Consider the following 20003-nt stretch of genomic DNA (forward strand, 5'->3'; position numbering starts at 1 on the left):
TCCCAAGGTTATTGTGAGGAACAAATGAGAATAAATGTAAAGTGCTCCGTAAGCCTTAAAGTGGCATACTGAATTCTAGTTGTCATCACACTCTCCCCTGTCATAGTGATCGTTGTCACTTAAGTGGTTAAAATTAGTGATGGGGCTGATGAAAGGAGATTATGTTGGGCAGTACCCAGGGAACAGATTTGCTTGCCCAGGTCATCAGGGAGTTGGCCTTTGTTAGTAAAATTGTTTTTGGTCATGGTGGGGTTGCCTAGGGAGGAGTTCAGGGTCACTCTGGCTTCTGTTACAGGATAGAGGCTAATGGTGCTGCCACAAGCCCCAGACACTGATTCTGTTCCACTGAGGCCTCACTGGATCCTTGTTCCATTTGTGTGCACTCAGGCTACCCCGCACCATGGCATGTATTCTCGGGAAGAAGAGCTCCTGAGGGAGCGGAAGCGTCTGGGTGTGTTTGGTATCACCTCCTATGATTTCCACAGTGAAAGTGGCCTCTTCCTTTTCCAAGCCAGTAACAGCCTCTTTCATTGCCGAGATGGAGGCAAGAATGGATTCATGGTGAGTTTTCTGAGCTGGGCTGGGTAGGTATGTAGGTGATAAGGCCCACAAGATCCCTTCCTCATGTTCTGCTTCCAGCCATATGCTATCTCCTGTCTGTGAGACTTTGCCCATGCTGTTTTTCAAGGGCTCTTCCTTTTCCCTGTGTTTCTGTCTGTTGATCCCAGCTTTGGAGTCAGTTTCTTCTTTAACATTTCCTTGATTTTCCACCCTCTTCCCTCCTTCCCTTTCTTCCTGACTTCCCTGTCCCCTCTCAGACTTTTTGTCTGAGGTTTTAACATCAAAAAGCTTTGTATACCTTTCTCTTCCCTTCTAGTCACTGTCACCCCACTCCTAGTATTTATGTGCTCCTACCCATAGAAGGTACTTAATAAGTGTCTGTTAACTGTATTGTATCTCCTCAGGTGTCTCCCATGAAGCCACTAGAAATCAAAACCCAGTGTTCTGGGCCTCGGATGGATCCCAAGATCTGTCCTGCTGACCCTTCCTTCTTCTCATTCATAAATAACAATGATTTATGGGTGGCAAATATTGAGACTGGAGAGGAGAGACGGATGACATATTGTCATAAAGGTAAGCTCAGGCCCTTGGCAATGGGCTCCTTGAAAATCGGCCATCTCACTTACTTCTCTAGCTATTGTCTTTGGTGATTGTTCTCAGGTGGTGTGGACTGTGGCTGTCCCCATCCCCACCCTTCCTACCTCACCTTGCCTGCTGCCTCTTCCAGTCTACCCTGAGGCACCAGAGTGCATCCCTCTCAAAAAGATCCCAGACTAATAACACACTGCCTGCCTCAGATTCCTCCAGCTGATAGTCCTCTCCACCTCCCATTTCTGGACTGCTGGAGCCCAGTGTGATCAGCCACTTGTCTAGTCTGGTCCCCCTTCAGGGCGTGCTTAGTGACTCTTCTTGTACAGCACTCACTGCTTTTCTTCCCAGCTAGATTGTGAGCTCCTGGAGAGCAGGGAACATGTGTTCAGCATCTGTGCTTGCCACAGCTCCCGGCCCAAGGCCGAGGTTGAGGAGGTTTTCAGTAAAGGCATATTGATTACTCTCCCTCTGCAGGTTTGTCCAGTGTCCTGGAGGACCCCAAGTCAGCAGGAGTAGCTACCTTTGTCATCCAGGAAGAATTTGATCGATTTACAGGCTACTGGTGGTGCCCAACGGCTTCCTGGGAAGGTGTGTGTTTCTTTTTGCCTGTTGGATGGCCTGGGGCCTTTCAGGATTCTAAAGAAAGAGCACTTTTAGTCTCTGCTCTCTTCCTCTTCCTTGATCCATCAGTATCATAAGTTCTTGGTGCTGAGTTGATTTTGAAGTATGAGGAAAAGAGCTGGCTTCTGAGGTTGTGAGAGCTAGATTGGCTGCTGTTGGCATCCTGGAATGAGACCTTAAATGTCGCTTTCTCCACCACAGTACTTCCAGCTAGGCAGTATGATCATAATTTGCCCCACTATCCATGAAGAGTCTGGGGTACAGAGAGGGAGCATTGCCGATCCCAGGCCCACTGCTCCCAGGGATTAAAGCCAAGATTCCCAGACCCACAGGCTCTTAGAATTGAAGGGACTTGGCATCCAGAAGGAATCCCATTATAACATGCCCAACAAAGAGTTGTCCATCTCTGTCCGAAGAACCCCAGTGAAGACCCACTAGCTGTCTCCTGGAACCGCCCCTGCTGCCTTTTCACAGCTCTAATTGTGAGGAAATCTTTCCTGAATTCAGACCTAAAATGTCACTCCTGGTTCTGTTGTCTGCAGTCAAGCGTAATACGTCTCATTCTTCTTCCATATGTCAGTACTTAAGTGCTGCTGTCACATGTCCTTCTCTTCTCTGTGCACACCCTCCCAAGCTTCTTCAGATCTTCTGAGTTCCAAGTTCATTGTCTTTTCTTCTTGCCATGCTAGAGATCTTAGGGCCTGAGGAAGAGAGAGGGCTTATCCCACATGGCCCAGGTCTGCATGCCAGGACTCCCATGCCAGGGTTCTTCCTGGTAGTACTAGGATTTAGATGACTGTAGTGGACTTGGAATAGTTTGCCCTTACTTTACAGGCTGTGAAACCTGTGTAGCTAACTGATTTTTCCTTGACCCTTAGGTCAGTTTTTCAAGAGGAATATTGACTAGAAGATCTTCAGTAAAATTCCACAGACCTGATTGTTAAGAAATGCTTACTTCTTCCTTAATAGTTCTGCTTTATCATCCACCCATCTCCCCATGTGACTTTGTGATAAAGGACAAAACATTTGAACTGCTGAGCATTCTGGGAGGATTGTCTCCTGGGTGCCTTTGTGCCTAGCAGGCAGTTTTGGTTGACAGATCTTCTTTGGTAATGACATAAGTCTTAGGGTCTCCCCAGCTTTCTTTAGGTCGTTCAGTAGCTACTAATTAAGTACCTACTTTATGTAGCACAAAAGGCAGACAGTGCTTGCCCTCATCAAGCTTACAGTTATAAGGGGATACCTAATACAGAATACTACATGATAAGTAGATCAGAGAGGCTGAAGTGAAGAACCATGATCAAAGCTATTAATAGCATGGGAGAAAATGGAAGGCTTTACATGAATGAAGGGGGAGGCTTTTTATTTGAGTTAGGCTCTAAAGAGTGGTCTATAAACTCATCAGGTGAAAGGGGAGAGGAAGACATTGCAAATTGTCATTCTAAACAGAACCTCAGACTCTTGGCTTCTTAATCCTTTCTTTGTTTCCATGAAGTAAGTATCTCTGCCAGTCAAGGCTCCCATTTTCCAGTTTTTATAAGCCTTCCCCCCCACCCTCCCAACCCCCCACCCCAGTTCTTTAGACATTCCATCCTAGGTATAAACTCCCTCTGTCCCTGTTGTCATCCTTGGTCACAATCCCCATCCCCTTCTTGTATTTCCTTTCATCTTGCCCTTTGGAACTCTTTCCATTGTTAAAACTCCCTCCATCCTTAAATGCTTCTTCTTATACTCCCTTCCCCTCCCTCACTTGAGCCTTCACTTTTCCCTAGGTACTGACCACCTCTTTGGTCTGGTCCAGCACTAGCAACTTCTTTTCCCTGCTATCTCAGGGAATCTTGTGGATGAAATGACACATACCAGAGTCGTGCTGCCCTGCCCTCTCTAGATTCTTGCTCTACTCTCATCATTCAGTAGCTGTCATGCTCTCCTATCATACCCTCCTCTCCCCATTTTGTTTCTGCCATCAGTGGCCTCCAAGAACTGTCTACCCTCCCCGGCACCTCAGAGCCTGGCCTAGTCTTCCCTTTCCCCTGACCCCTGCCATCATCCTTGGAGACATCTTCATACTGAAGATCCTTTTGTCACTATCCTCGTGGTTCCTTGAGTCCCTCAACTAGTTTGGCCACTCTTAACATTTTAAGCTAGCTACCGCCTGGAGGGGTAAATTGTAGATCTTGCCATAGCTTAAAACCATCCCACATTCATGTTTTTCAATTCTGAAACTTCCTTCTTTGTCCACAATCTTCTGTCTTTTCACCTGTCATTCCTTTAAGCAGTTTCAGATAGAAGTGAGGGAGTAGAAATAGCCCTCGATTTGTAACAGGTCCCACACGTGTTTTTCATTGCCACTGGCTAACATGGAACAAGTGTCACTTTTTCCTTCCCAGGCCCTAGTTTCTTCATCTGTAAAAGGACGGGCTTGGCCTAGATGATCTCTAAGGTTCCTTTCAACTCTCCTAAATCCAATGATCTCAGGACTTTTTTCACCTTCAGCATACTTTCTGATCCCTTGGCTCCTAGGACACTGATACTCTTTTCTCACTGTTCTCCCTATACAGTCTTTGCCCCAGTGGCCATCCATTAAAAAAAAATGTTTTTATTGATCTCTTTTATTTTTATATTACTCAGTTTATGAATATATCCCTACTCTATAACCCTGTCCAGCAAACTATCCCTTGTAATATTAAAAAAAGAACGGGGACAGGTGGCTAGGTGGCGCAGTGAATAGAGCACCGGTCCTAGAGTCAAGAGGACCTGAGTTCCGGCCTCAGACACTTAACACAAAGACTAGCTGTGTGACCTTAGGCAAGTCACTTAACCCCAGTTGCCCTCCAAAAAGCCAAAAAAAAAAAAAAAACCAAAACAGGGAGAGGAACATTTGAGCAAAATGAACCAAAACAGAGTATATTCCATGTTACATACCAATGTATCCCTACCTCTGGAAACAAGGATGGGAGGTACATTCTCTCATCTTCTCTGAGAACAAACTTGGTTCTTATCATCGCACAACGTTCTGTTTCATCTTTTTGTACTCTCCACATACATTGTTGTATTCGTTGCATATATTGTTTTCCCAGCTCTATTTGCTTCACTTTGTATTGGCTCATATTATTGTTTCTGTGCTTCTCTGAATTCTTTGTAGTCATTGTTTCTTACAGCACAGCAATATCCCATTACTGTCAAGTACCAAAGTGAGTTTAGCCATTCCCCAGTCAATGGACATCTCCTTTACAGATATTCTGTGCTGCCACAAAATGCTGCCATGACTATTTTAGTGTATGTGGGACCTTCCTTTCTGTCTTTGACCTTCTTCTAAGACCATAGATTTAGCCATGTCTTCCTCTTGTTTTAGGGTCTGAAGATCATAAGACCCTACGAATCTTATATGAAGAAGTAGATGAATCAGAAGTGGAGATCATTCACGTTCCCTCTCCTGCTCTGGAAGAAAGAAAAACTGATTCCTATCGGTATCCCAGGACAGGTGAGCAGCGCTGAGAGGGAAGCTGGAGTTGTCTCTCACACTCTGGCCTTGGTTGTCAGAGCAGATGTACTCCTTCCACTTATGGGACAAATGACTCAAACTTTGCAGCGAAACCCCAAAAGCTGCAGCCATTCATAAGTGTGGGATAAGCACCTCCTGGTGCTGTGGCCTGATGAGAGGTCGTAAGGAGGAAACACAGTCCCTGCCCTCAAGGGTTTACAGCGTAGCTGGGGAACCAGTCAACTTCTCTGCTTGCTTACTTATCCCTTCTGCTCATTCTTCAGGATGTAGCCCCAGCTTTACTACATCCTCTGAGTTACCAGAGCACTCGGGGTCTGTGCCCTGAGCTTGATTGAGGTTTGACACGGATTTCTTGGTACTTTTCCATGTTTTCTACCTGTCCAGCCAGTTTTATTTGCTTTGGGGACAGGATTGCACATCTCATACTTCTTTGAATCCCTTACTTGGTGGTACCTCACTTGGTGGCCTTGCACTGCGTAGGTGCTTAATATAAACTTAATTTACATTTAATATGTAAAACATATTCAGTCAGAGGGTGGCTCAAGGACCTGCTGTTTTTAGTCATTGAGGATAACCTATTGTATCTACCTTTGGTTTCTTAGCACTTTGGAAAAGTACCCTTTTGGTTCACCTTGACCCGAGCACCCTCCTGCCCCGCCCTGTACTCTGCCCTAGGGACTGACCCAGAGATCGGCTTGTGGGCGGGTACACAGAATGCTCGGCATTTGGCAGCTTCTCACTCCCTTGTCCTTTCCGCAGGCAGCAAGAACCCCAGGATCGCTTTAAAACTGGCTGAATTTCAGACAGACAGTCAGGGAAAGGTAAGAGGGCTTTGTTCTCCTCCCCCACACACACTCACACGCCCCAGGGAAGCAGCACAGGTAGGGCCAGCTGGGCTTGGCTAGCCACTTTCTGCATTTACTGGCCTCCCGTTATTGTGTGTGTTCCTTACCTCCCCAATATAGGAATATGTCGTGTTACCTCCTCCCATTAAAAGGGGAGCTTCTTGTCATTATACGCATGCCTGGTGTCTGATAATATGCTTCTCGATTGGTTGGGAGCATTGCCCGAGGTGAGAGAAAGGTCATCCTGTCTCCTGGAATAGCTCCCATTCCCTGTTGTGGCACCTGGGTGTTTGTGGTAGAAAGCAGGCCTAACGCTGCTTTGTCAGCACAGCTGTTACTGTCTCCATGCTGCAGCTGAGGAGACAGAGGCTCAGGGAGTGCAGTGACAGTGACATGGCCAGGGTGACACAACCAGTGACTGGCATAGTCTTCTGATGCTAGGTCCAGTTGTCTTCACAGGCTGTGGAATGTGGGCATGCCCTCCAGGGGTCATTCTCCTTTCAAGAGAGTGTGTTTCTTTGGATGTCACCCTGTATCGTTCTGTAATGTATTTCAATTTAATTCAACAAGTATTTATTAAAAACCAGTTATGTATTAAAGCCCTGAATAGGGTCTTGGGGATGCAAAAATACAAAGACTCTACTGTCAAAGAGCTTGGGGAGCTAGATGATGCAGCAGATAGAGTGATGGGCCTGAGGCCAGATTCAGCCTCAAGATAGTTCCTAGCTGTGTGACCCTGGGCAAGTCACTTAACCCGGTTTGCCTCAGTTTCCTCATCTGTAAAATGAGCTGGAGAAGGAAATGGCAAACCTCTCTAGTATCTATGCCAAGAAAACCCCACATGGGGTCATGGAGAGTCAGATCTCACTGAACAGCAACAACAGTCAAAGAGCTTACAATCTAGTGATGAAACATATAGACGCATCTTAGTTTCTGTTGTATCATAGTTGATTGCTAAGAGGCCCAGGCAAAGTACTGTGAAAGATTTGAGGTGGGTGGAGGAGGCAGGGAAGGCTTCATGGAGTCAAGAGACCCACCAGAAAGGGCTTTTCAAATCAAATTCCACTTCAACATAAAACGCAGGCATGGTTTGCAGGCCCACTTATGACAGGTGGCATTCAGTACAATGGACATCCACTAGAACATAGTATTGTAGCATTACGAGCTGGAGGGGACCTTAGAAATCCTCTTGTCCAATGTTGTCCTTTTACAGATGAGAACGTTGAAGCCCGGAGAGGTTGTGACTTGCCCAAGGTCACACATGTATTAAGTTGCAGAGTCAAGAACTCATGACTCCCATCCAAAGCTCTTGCTACTCAGCAGTGACTACTAATAGTATCTTGTACGTGGGTCCAGAATCCATTGGTTTGCATTTCAGTTGTGGTAACAAGATTAAAATGACTGGGGCCCTTCTCTTCCAGACCCAGGTTGAGAAAATCTTGAGGTGTGTGCCATATGTAGTCCTCAGCCCACCGCATATATTTTAGATAAGAAGCCCAAAGAATAGAAATGGTCATGGACTTAGAAACATTTACCCAGAGGATGTGTGACAATTCAGCTAATAACAGAATCATCTCACACTTGTCTTACACTTGTCTCACTCCCTACTCGTTTTTAGAGGACCTCGTTTACATGTTCCTTTCCCTGGACTTAGGCAGTAGATTTGAAAAGCCAAAATATAGAATCTTTGCTTAGTCCATGTAGCCTGTGTTGTAGTGGATGTGCTCCTAGCGAGAGGCAGCATTGTACAGTGGGGAAAGCATTGACTTCAGACCCTGCTTCTGCCCCTCCCTCTGTGACCCGGGCTAAATGACATAGCTTCTCTGGGCTTCAATGTTTTCTGACTGAATGACCTCCAAAGCCCTTTTCCATCTCTAAACCCATGATCTGTAGTCTCCTTAGGGGCAGGTTGACTGGAGCAGCATATAACCTGATGTTTTGTTTTGGTCTAGATGGTTTGTGCTCAGGACAAGGAATTGGTGCAGCCGTTCAGCACTCTCTTCCCTGCAGCAGAGTACATCGCCAGGGCTGGATGGACGCGAGATGGCAAATAGTACATAGGTTTTTCTTTAGCTTCCTTGGGTTCCAGAAAAAGTCACTGCCCATTCCCTCTTATATTTGGACCATAACTATTATCTTGTTTTACTTTGAATATTAATCCCATTTTGTAGATGAGGGAGCTGAGGTTAGCTGACTTGTGAGTCACATGACTTGTCAGTGAGAAAGTTGGGACTGTAGACCTCGGTCGTTTTGACTCTTTCCATAGCCCCTGGTGTCTAAAAAAGGTTATAGTAAAGTTTTGGACCAACTCTGAAAAAGCCAGATCTGCTGAACTGATTTCTGCCTTATTGTAGTACAAATTATGGCTGGGTATAACTCTCAGAGAGCCAAGGATGGCTCAGCAATTCTTTCTTGAGTCCATCAGAAGAAACAAGGTGTAGTTCAAACCCTAAAGAAGTACATAATCATGACAAATAGCCTTTTTGGTGATAGCTGATGACTCAAATACAGACCCTACTTCTTCCCCAATCTGGCTTCTGTAAAACTTGGGTATGGCCTATAAGCCAACTCCAGATAGCCTTTGTCCAGCCAGTCTCTCCTTCTGGTGGTAAGTAGGAATTAATTATAGAACTGACAGTCTGCCCCCCGGCTGCTTTTTTCCTCCAGTGGCATGAATCCTCGTCTGAATTTGTTGACACTGCCTCCTTGCTGGGGCCCTTCTCTACCATACTCTGCTACCTTTTCAGCTATCCATCTTTCACAGTAAAAAACAAAACAAAAACAAAACCATATTTATTTACATTTATATGTGCTCACCACAAATAAAAATGTATGTCTATCTTAATGATTATTTAAGATAATAATTTTTTTCAATATGTTACCTATATCCTTTTTCTTTTTGGAGGTGGGAAGGTCGGGCAGTTGGGGTTAAGTGACTTGCCTAAGGTCACACGGCTAGTTTTGTGTTAAGTGTCTGAGGCTGGATTTGAACTCAGGTCCTCCTGACCCCAGGGCTGGTGATCTATTCACTGTGCCACCTAGCTGCCCCTATATCCTTCTAAAGAAATCTCATTTTTGGAAGTATGGCTTATGTTCAAGGATGACCTCTGTTTGGACCAATATGTTAGGAATGGGGAGTCATGCTGGACTTGTAGCAGTTGAAACAAGCAAAGGAGAGCAAAGGATTATGATCCTTTTTATGATCACAATTTTTATAATAATCACTTACATTTGTATAGGACTTTATAGTATGCTACACTCTTAGGGTCTTTTATCTTTTGTGATACCAAGTAGAGAAGGGTGTTGAAAGTCCTGACATAGTGGCAGATATCCCATGATATACCATTCTTTGGGGGAGGGGATGGACATTCAGATTTTCTATTAGAAGATGTAGGGCATAGACCTAGAATGGACCTTAGAGCAGTGGTCCAAACTTCATCATCTTACAGTTTAAGAGACTAACCTGAGACCCAGAGGGCAAGAGATTTGCCTGAGGTTGCATGAGTAGGAAGAGGCAAGCTGGGCTCTGAATTCTGTTTTTCCAATTCTAAATCCAGTTTCCTTTCCAACTGCTGTTGTGCACTTCCCCCCCCCCCCCGCCCCCTTCATAGGAGTCAGATAACCAGAATGGCAGTCCACACTTTTGTGCTCTTGAAGTCTTACAAAAAAACTTGTCCATCCTTTGCTCCTTAGTGCCTGGGCCATGTTCCTGGACAGACCTCAGCAGCGGCTCCAGCTAGTTCTCCTTCCTCCGGCCCTCTTCATCCCTGTCCCAGAGAGTGAGGAACAGCGCCTTGAATTCGCCAAAGCCGTCCCTGAAAATGTCCAACCATATGTCGTATATGAGGAGGTTACAGATGTGTGGATAAATGTAAGGACCGAGGAAGCACTGCTGTCTCCCTCAGTTGCCTCAGGCCCTGTTCTGTTCCTTCTGGCTGAGCAGACTCAACAAAAGCAGACTCATACCAGCTTAGCACTTGTTCCATCTCCTGATTCACGATTGAGGAGGAAGAGGCATTTATGCTCTGGGAGAGGGCCGAGGGCATAGGCCTATGCCCGGCTCAGAGCAGTTCCCTGATTTCTTGGGATGACCTTGAGCTTCAGCTCTCTCTATTTGCTCTCCCTTTAGTAAGGCTTTCAGCTCCAAGGTTTTGGAGCCATTGATCTTTCTTATGCCCCTTTTTTGTTCTTTTCTTTGGTAGGTTCATGATATATTCTATCCTTTTCCCCAATCGGAGGGAGATGAAGAGATCTGTTTTCTTCGAGCCAATGAATGCAAAACTGGCTTTTGCCACCTGTACAAAGTCACAGCAGTGCTAAAACCAAATGGCTATGACTGGACCCAACCTTTCATTTCTGGGGAAGGTGAGAGAGATTTTATGCTTTCATTCATGGTCCATTGAGTGACCCTTCCTGACTTAAGCTCCGTACTTGACACTGGAGGCAATGAGGACAGACCCAAAGAAGACCAAGTCCCAGCCTTCAGAACTCTAGTTAAGAAGAGGCTGAGTAATCATAGTAATGGCCCATATTTCTGAAGCACTTTAAGGTTACAAAGTACTTTCCTCACAACGGTCTTGACAGGTAGGTAAGAGGCAAGTGTTATCCCCATTTAATAGATGAGGAAACCAGAGTAAAATAACTTGTCTCTGGCCCAGGTCTCCTGGGTCCAAGTGCAGTGCTTCTTGCACACAAAAGCTGCCCCGGGGCAGATGAGGAGTGGTATAGGCAAAAGCTGGTTGTATCTGAGGAGAGGCAGCTGCTCTCTGCTTCTGCATTACTCTTCCTACCCAGGCTGGCTCCCCAAAAAAGATGCCCAAACTTTGGCCGATGACATTTTATTCAGTCTTCAGTGTTACCATAGATCTGGGTTCTCCCATTGACTTGTCTCTTTCCTGTCTTCCAGATGACTTTAAATGCCCCATCAAAGAGGAGATTGCCTTGACCAGTGGTGAATGGGAGGTTTTGGCAAGGCACGGATCCAAGGTACCAGAGCCCTTTTTTTCCTGTAGTTCCCTGCCCCATTCATTCTGTGTACGGCCTCCATCTTTCTTTTCTGCTGCAGATCTCTTTTGGGAAGTCAGGCTACTTCTTGTCTCTTTGTTCTTTGTACTATGACCTGGAGAAGCATATCTCTTCATCTTTAGTGCTCAGCCTAAGGAGAGCCTGTCTGGCTGAGGAGGGATTGGCTGTTTATATGAGCCATGCCACTTGATCCCATTCATCCTAGTAGGGGTGAGAAGATGGACCTGCCAGATCCGGACTTGGTTTGGAAGTGTAGATGAGGCGCAGCCCCTGGAAGGGTCCTTTGCTGCTGTGACCTCGTCTTCTCTGTGGGAGATCAGTCAGTCTGAATCATCTGTAACCATTATTCACTGAAGTTTTTAGAGGCAGAAGAGACCACAGAGGCCCCCAAAGAATCGCCTTACACCACACCAAGTATGCTCCTCCAGACCCATTTCCGGAGGCAGCCTCTTCTACTTGGGGACCATTGGTGTCTTTTAGGAAACTTGTCCTATGTATAGCCTTTGACCTCTTGGCATCTTCCCCCCATTGCTCCTGTTTTTGCCACTGGGGCCCAGCAGAACCAGGCTAATCCTTCTCCCACTTGGTAGGCCTTCAAATACTTAAAGAGGGCTGTCATTCCCCCCCAGTCTTCTCTTTGAAGTTCAGACTTAACATCTCTGGCTTAGTCAGTCAACAAATACTTATTAAGCACCTTCTGTATTCTAGGAACCATCCTACACACAGGAGATACAGAGAAAGGCAAAAAGATAGTCTTTGCTCTCAAGGAACTTGCCATCCACTGGGATGCAAACAATTACGTACAAACAAGCCAAGTTCAGGATAAATTAGAGATAATTGACAGAGAAAAGACCACCAGTGTTGATGGGCTTTGGGAAAGACTTCCTATGAAGGTGGGGATTTTAATCAAGGAGGCCAGGGCCACTGGATCAGAGTGTGGGGGAGGGGAAGCAATGTGTGAGAAGACTGGAAAGGTTATGAAGGACTGTAAATGCTAGGACATTTTATATTTGGTCAAATAGGTGATAGGGAGTCACTGAAGTTTCTTGAGTACAGAAGTAACGTAGTTAGACCTGCGCTTAAGGAAAATGGGTTTAACAGCTAAGTGGAGGATGGTGTAGAGTGGGGAGAGACTTGGGGCAGGCAGTCCACCCCCCCCCCCCAGTAGGTCATTGTAGTAGTTCAGTTGTGAGATGAGGCCCACACCAGAGTGGTGGCAGTGTCAGAAGAGTGTCACAGATGACAGTATTGGTTCCTTTAACCGCTTGCCAAATAGCATGTACTCAGAGCCCTTCACCATCCTAGTTTTCTTTCCCTGGAAGCTTATCAGCATCCTTCTGAGCAGTGTGCACCCAGATGTGGTCCAGCGAGGGCAGAGCCATCTGTTGCTTCCCGGTGTTTCCTGGATGGCCTACTTCTTTGAATGCAGCCCAAGGATGTGTTTGCCTTTTGGGCTGCTGCGTCACACTGTTGACTCTTATAGAGCTTAATTTTTCCACTAAAGCCTCCCAGACTCTTTTTCCAGCTGTTGCCTAGCTATGCTTCCTTCCTCTTAGTTTTGGCCCAGTGTTCTCTGGATGCTGACTGTATTAGTGTTAGCCAGCATCCCTCCCAGCTTTGTGACATCTGCACGTTTGGCCAACATGCAGCCTATGCCTTTATCCACTTTATTTGGAGCATCTGCATCACCACCCTGAGTCAGACATAAAGCCACTGAACCCCAGAAAGTCAGAATGGGAAGATCTCAAAGAGCATTTCATCCAGCCCACCTCCCCCAACAGAAATCCCTTCTCCTACTTCCTGCTATGATTGATCATCCACTGGCCACTTAAATTCCAGTCGCTGCATTCTGAAGCAGCCCATTTCACTTTTAGACACTTCTTTAATTGTTGGGAAGTTTGTTTTGTTTTTCATGAGCGGATATCTACTCACTTCTTTGTAATATCCCCTCCTATTGCTCCTAGTTTCATTCTCAGGGTTCGAGCAGAACAAAGTCTTCATGGCAGGTCTTCAGATATGGTTGCCATGTACTCCCTAAGTCAGCTCTCCTCAAAGCTTTCTTTAGCCATCACTCCTGTGGCCTGATTTCCAATCCTATCCCTATCCTAGCTGTTTTCCTAGGGCCATCACCCATCTTGTCATTCTCTCTTCTAAAATAATGGGACTAGGGGCGGCCAGGTAGCACAGCGAGTAAGAGCACCGGCTCCAGTGTTGAGAAGACCTGGAGATTGAATCCCGGGCTCAGACACTTAGCACCCACCCAGAAACACCTGGCCGTGTAACCTTGAGCAAGTTACTTAACCTCAATTGCTTAGGGGCGGCCAGGTGGCTCAGCGAGTAAGAGCACTGGCTCCAGTGTCGGGATGACCTGGATCAAATCCGGGCTCAGATACTCAGCACCACACCCAGAAATAATAACTGGCCATGTAACCTTGAGCAAGTTACTTAACCCCGATTGCTTTAAAAAAAATAAAATAAAATAAAATAATGGGACTAGCCTGTTCCATTTTGTAACCAACCCAATAGAGTCTGTTTTTTCAGAAGATGGAAAGGAAGCTCTGGACATCCTGAAGGATCATTCAGGGTTTTTCAGGGTGATGCTGTCTCTGTTCTTCTGAATACAACTGACCTGGTTTCCCATGGTTATACCCTTGTTTCTTCCAGTTGAGGGTGTCTGCCTCTCACAATAGTTATAGGAGGGCATGACTGCTATTCCTGCACACCAGCCTCAAAGAGCAGAGACCTGCTTTAAAACATCCTACTTTCCCATAGTAACCCATGCCAGGTTGCTCATCCACCTGGGGGATTTTCAGTCAGTGGCAACTAAAGGCTCACTTCCAGAATGAATTCTCTCCAGAACATTCCGTCTTGGACCTTGAGTTCTATTCTGTTGTCATTTGGCTGACCCTTTGAATTTACCTTCTGAAAATCTGCTGTCCTATTTCTTCAGTAAATCTCAGTCTCTTCATTAGAAACTGGCCGTTTGTCATTGACCCAACCCTTAATAAAAGTTCCCATTTCTGTAGCACTTTAAGGTTTACAAAATGCTTTTCTCACAACAGCTCTCTGGGGTAGGCAGTGAAAGTATTATCCTTGTTTTACAGATGGGGAATTAAGAAGGTTATGTGACTTCCCCAATGTCACACAACTAGAAAATGTCAAGGCACCAGACACAGAACTTGTCACATAAGCCTGTCCTCTTACTGGAGCTTTTTCCATAGTCCTTCCTGTCTAGGACTCTCTCTTGGTATCACCCTTGGTGCTAGACTTCGGCCATGAGCAGAAGCATATTTGTAGATAGACCTGCCTGTCCATCCTAGACTCAGAAGGGATCTCATCCTTTGAAAAATGTTAGGCCAGCTTTCTGGCTTCCTTCTACATTCATCCTTCCCTGCCCGCTAGCCAGAAATTACGAGAGTGTGTGTCCACTTCCTAACAGTTACATCCATTACATTCATTTGCCACAATATGTTTAACTATTCCTCAGTTGATGGGCATCTACTTAGTTTCCAGTTCTTTGCCACAGCAAAAAGTGCTGCAGTAAATATCTTGGTATACTTGGGTACTTTTTTTTTGCCTTTTTGGAGGTCAATTGGGGTTAAGTGACTTGCCCAAGGTTACATGGCTAGTTTTTGTGTTGTGTCTGAGGCTGGATTTGACCCAGGTCCTCCTGACTCCAGGGCTGGTGCTGTATTCACTGCGCCACCTAGCCGCCCCCCCCCCCCCCGGGTATTTTTTAAAAATTAATGACCTCTCCTTGAGTCATATATGCATGGTAGTGAAATCTTTGCATTAAAGAATGTGTCTGTATTAGTCACTTTTTTATATAATTCCAAATTGTTTTGCAAAATGGTTGTACTAATTCATATACAGCTCCACCAGCAATACTGTAGTGTGTCTGTCTTTTAATAACTACTCCAACATTGACCATTCCCATCTGTGGTCTTTTTTGATGATTTTTGGGTGTGAGCTGAAACTTAAAGGTTGTTTTGATTTGTATTTCTGTCATTATTGGTGATTGGAGAAGTCTTTCATATATATGGTTGTTAATTGTTTGCAATTTATCATAACTTTGAGGAGATATTTGTTCATATCCTTTTGTCCTTTGTCCATTTACCTATTGGGGAATGGCTTTTGGTCACATTGATAGATATATATTTATATACATATATATGCCTATTTATGTCTGTTCATTGTCCATATCTTAAATATAAAACTCTTACCTGAGAAATTTGATACAAAGATTATTTCCCATTTGTCAACTTCCTTTCTTAACCTAGATGCATTAATTTGGTTTGTGCTGAGCAGGAACTCTTTTTTTTTCTTGAAACTTTAAATCTCTCCTCAATACCCAGCACAGGGCTCTGCACACAGTAGGAGCTTCATAAGTGGTTACTGAGTTGAATTGCCCATTTTGTTTTAATATGTAGACCAGCTCCTGCCAATGGAGCGTTTTCAAGAGAGAGAAATTTACCAGGTGATAAGTGAGGTCATGGGCCAGGAACTGGGCCGTTCTTTTCCTGAAGTAATGGTATTCGTTCTCTGATTGCAGATCTGGGTGAATGAGGAGACAAAGCTGGTGTATTTCCAGGCCACCAAGGACACGCCCCTGGAGCACCATCTCTACGTGGTCAGTTATGAGGCTTCGGGTGAGATTGTGAGACTTACCACGCCGGGCTTCTCACACAGCTGCTCCATGAGCCAGGTCAGCCCGCTCAAGCCAACCAGTCTGACCCCTGTCACTCAGCAGCACACATGCACACACACACATGATGTGGTCACCACCTTCTCAGGGCTAGCTAGCCTTCTGGAAGATAGACCATGGTGTCTGTTGGCACACACACGACAGTTGGGTAAGCATTTAGAGCAGCAGGAACACTTCTGTTCGGTCCCATACATGCTTTCTCACTGTCACCTTTAGGACCAATAGCACATATCTGGGTGAGGTTGTAGGACCTAGAACTGGAAAGGGCCTTGAAGGTCATCTGATCCAACATTAGACATCCTGTCACACACACACCTACCTCATTTTGCAGAGGAGGAAAGTGAGGTGAGGCCCAGAGTGGAGAGGGATTTCCCTGAGGTCCCACAGATAGTCAGTTAGTAGCCAGTAGAGCTGGATTCAGACCCAGGGCTTTTGATTCCAAATCAGTCTTCTCTTCGCTCTCCAGTGCTACCTCTCTGGCAGTTATAGTGTGAGTTGTTAAGAACCCACGGCCCTGGCTTTAGTGCCCTCTAACCTCAAGAGCTCACCATCTCTTGGCAAGCAGGAAAAGACTTTAAACACTCATATTGGGGATTGTGAAAAGATTGATTTCCTTGGGATTTTTTTGAGAGGAGTTTGAATGAATAAAGGGCTACTGAGTTCTATTTGAGATGTTCCTAGGAGACAGTTCTATGTGAGGTGTTCCTTTTAAAAGTTTAATAGGATATGTAATAATAGCTTATAAAATGGAGTGTCCTACATATATTATCTGTGTTATTCTTCACAGTAAGCCTTTGGGATAATGAAGGCAGGAGTCATTGTCCATTTTTCACTGATGAAGAAGGTAGTGAGGTCCAAGAAGATAAGTAATTTGTCTGGGGTCTTACAGTAGATTAATGACAGAACCAGGATGAAACCCCAGGGCCCATCCTGTGCTTTTTGAACCACACACCATCACCCTCCTTGAGAGGGATTCATGGTGTTTGAGGAACAAGTCTTGCACTCCCGCCAAGCCCTGGGAGGCTGTGTTCGGCATCCATAGGCTCTCAGTGGAACTCAGGATTGCTCCAAGACTTGCTTGTTTCTCCTACAGCCTGTGACTCTATGCTCAGCCCTTGGGGTAATTGGAATCATCACATGGGGGAGGTGGGAGCAGTGTTGGGACCCAGGAGTCAAAAGACCTGCTGCTCTCTCAGCTGCTCTCTCCAGAATTACCAAGGAACTCTTAGTCATCAGATCTGAGGGCCTTCTCTCAGTCCTCATCCTTGACATTCTGCAACTTTTGGTCACCTTCTTTTCCTTGATACCCTTTTCTCGCTACAGTTTCTTGACCCTGTTCTCTCTTCATTCTCCCCCTATGGGCCTGACTATTCCTTCTCAGTCTTCTCTTCTGGATCTTCATCCACATTATTCCCAGTGTCGGCATCCCCAAGGCTCTGTCCTTCCCCCTTTCCTCCCTGATCTCATCCGATCCCGTGGGTTTAATTATCATCTCTATGTAGATGACTCCCAGATTGGTGTGTATAGCCCTGACATCTCTCCTGAGCTCCAGTCTCCCATCACCAGCTTCCCTTGGGCTGTTCTTATCCAGATTTCCCACAGGCACCTCAAACTTATCATGTCCAAAACAGACTTCATTTTTTCCCACCAAATCCTCCTCAGCCCTCTACTGGACTCTCCTGCTGCTGCCTCTCAGTCCCTCGGGGTTCTCTTCCCTCCTCTCTGACACTCACTCCGTGTATTCAGTGTGTCACTAGGTCTTGTTCATAGCGTCACAAGATGCGCACGTGCGTGCACATACGCACACACACGCCCAGTGGGGAAGACCTTCCTCCCCTCACACCTGCACTCTGGTTGGCCTTCCTGCCTAAATTCTCTTCCTGCTCTAATGCATCCTTGACTAGCTGCCCAAGTGCACATCTGACCACATTCCCCACTCTACTAAAAGTCCATATTATCTCTGGGACCAAATATCAAATGCTGTTTGGCATTTAAAACCCTTTACAGTTTGTCCCCTCCCACCACCCAGATTGCCATCTAGGGACACTGGGGCCAGGCTGTGCCCCAGGCCTGGAATGCTCTCCCTCCTTACCTCTGCCCTCTGGCCCTCCTGGCTTCCATTCCCTGTCCCCTCCACCAGCAGCATCTTCTCTTTGAGATGGCCTCCCATTTACACTGTGTGTCCGTGCTGCCTTCTCCATGAGGAGACAGCTCCTTGGGGACAGCGATTGTGTTTTTGCCTTTGTATTTTGAAGCACTTAGCATTGTGTCTGGCACATAGTAAGTGTTTAATAAATGCTTGTTGACTGAATCCTTTCTGGCTGTGTGACCTTGGGCAGGTCATCAGCCAAGCTCCTACCTTCCTGTTTCTGGACCATAGATAGTGATAGTTGTACCCCTTGTACTTTTAGGCTTAATTTGAGGAAAGTACCATGTGAGCTTTAAAGTGCTCTGGGGACAGAAACTGTTGTTATTGTTGTGATTGATAGTAATAAGGTGACAGTTCTCATTTTGTTCAGCATAGGTGTAGAGGAGAGAAAGAGAGGTTTTGAAGACAGACGCTGGGTGTTAATTGGATTGAGAGCTAAAGGATGCCCCCACATTAGTCCAAGCCTTTTGTTTTGTAGAAATAGAAACTGAAGCACTGAGGTAGGGGAAAGGACTGATCAAGATCAAGTTCATGCAGAACCGGAGTTGGAGCCTGGGTCTTCTGACCGCCAGGCAGACCTGTCACTCTAGAAGGGCCCTCGAACCCTCCACAGAGAAGTGCTGAGCCAGCCTCCTTAACGTGCCCTTGTTCTCTTTCTGCTCTGTAGAACTTTGACATGTTCGTCAGCCACTACAGCAACGTCAGCACCCCGCCCTGCGTGCATGTCTACAAGCTGAGCGGTTCTGACGACGACCCGCTCCACAGACAGCCCAAATTCTGGGCCAGCATGATGGAGGCAGCCAGTGAGTACCAGCAGGCTCCCACTCTGGCTGTGAAAACACTGAGGCTGACCTTATGGGGGGGAGGCTGCTGCATCCTGAAATGGCCCCGGGACACCCAGCCCCTCAGGTCAGCAAGTCAGACAGGGTAGCAAAGGCCTCTGCAGCCAGGGCTGAGATGACAGAGCTTCATCTGGTCATTGTCTCCTTTGTGATTCAGTTATTCATCTGCTTTGGATTATGGTGACCTTCCAGCCTCTGAGGGTGCAGGAGGAAGGCGCTTTGTGACCCTTTCTCTGTTTCGTGAGTGAGTTGTTCTCTGACCTCTGTCAGAGGCAGCCCAGAGCAGTAGAAAGAACCCCGGCCTAGAAATCTGGGTTTCTCAGGCAGTCGATCAATAAATATTTAGTAAGAGCCTACTATATGCCAGGCACTGTGCTAAGCACTGGGCTTCTCAGCTTTTGTCCCCTTCTGTCCTTACTCTGTTACCTTGGTCAGATAACTTCTTTGGGCCTCCTGTTCCTCCTCTCTACCATGAAGGAAGGGAAGTAGACCAGATGCCTCTGAGGTCTCTCCCTATTCTGACATTCCCTTAACCTCTGTGATCTAGATTGCTAGAGGGATGCTGTGAGTATAGACCAGAGCACTGGGCTGAAAGTTGGGTGACCTGGCTTTGAGTCCGTCCCAGCCCTGCCACTGATCTCTCTCTCTGGTCCCTTCATTTGTTTCCTCTGTAAAATGAGAATTCACACTAACTGATCTCAGTGGGTCCCTTCCACTCTGGAGGGTCTAGACTCTGTGTCCTCTGAAGTCCCTTTAGCTCTGACATTCTGTATTCTAAGAGTCCTTCCTGCCCTGGCATTCCAGGCCACTTACAGTTCTGTGCATACAAAAGTGAATGGTTTGGGGTTAGCATAACCCAGGGGTGGCACAGGGTAAGCTACCCAACTTTGGTCCTCAGATCTCTGGGCTGTGATTTCCAGAGGCTGAATTTACCTACTGAGCTGCCGGCTCTGTGCTTTCCAGGCTGTCCCCCAGATTATGTGCCTCCTGAAATCTTTCACTTCCATACGCAGTCAGATGTGGAGCTGTACGGCATGATCTACAAACCCCACAACGTCCAGCCTGGAAAAAAGCACCCAACAGTGCTCTTTGTATACGGAGGACCTCAGGTCAGTGCACAGCTGGACCTCAGACCCTTTCCTCCTTGGCTTTCCTCTCC

General features: G+C 46.2%; 1 protein-coding gene across 3 annotated transcripts in view; it reads left to right on the top strand.

The window, feature by feature from the left end:
- DPP9 (dipeptidyl peptidase 9) overlaps window positions 1–20003 on the top strand; it is a 53180-nt gene that overhangs the window by 22364 nt on the left and 10813 nt on the right. For all 3 annotated transcript variants that reach the window (XM_069086781.1, XM_069086782.1, XM_069086783.1), the window contains 12 exons: window positions 388–561; window positions 966–1134; window positions 1627–1740; window positions 5129–5257; window positions 6038–6099; window positions 8076–8176; window positions 9817–9994; window positions 10326–10488; window positions 11030–11109; window positions 15701–15853; window positions 18670–18805; window positions 19808–19953. In XM_069086781.1, coding sequence (XP_068942882.1) covers window positions 388–561; window positions 966–1134; window positions 1627–1740; window positions 5129–5257; window positions 6038–6099; window positions 8076–8176; window positions 9817–9994; window positions 10326–10488; window positions 11030–11109; window positions 15701–15853; window positions 18670–18805; window positions 19808–19953 — 1605 coding nt within the window. The remainder of the gene's footprint in view (window positions 1–387; window positions 562–965; window positions 1135–1626; window positions 1741–5128; window positions 5258–6037; window positions 6100–8075; window positions 8177–9816; window positions 9995–10325; window positions 10489–11029; window positions 11110–15700; window positions 15854–18669; window positions 18806–19807; window positions 19954–20003) is intronic.

This window comes from Petaurus breviceps, unplaced genomic scaffold, assembly GCF_028583685.1.
Source record: "Petaurus breviceps papuanus isolate PSGF00001 unplaced genomic scaffold, PetGlider_PUasm1.0 180, whole genome shotgun sequence".
In the NCBI taxonomy this organism is placed as follows: domain Eukaryota; kingdom Metazoa; phylum Chordata; class Mammalia; order Diprotodontia; family Petauridae; genus Petaurus; species Petaurus breviceps.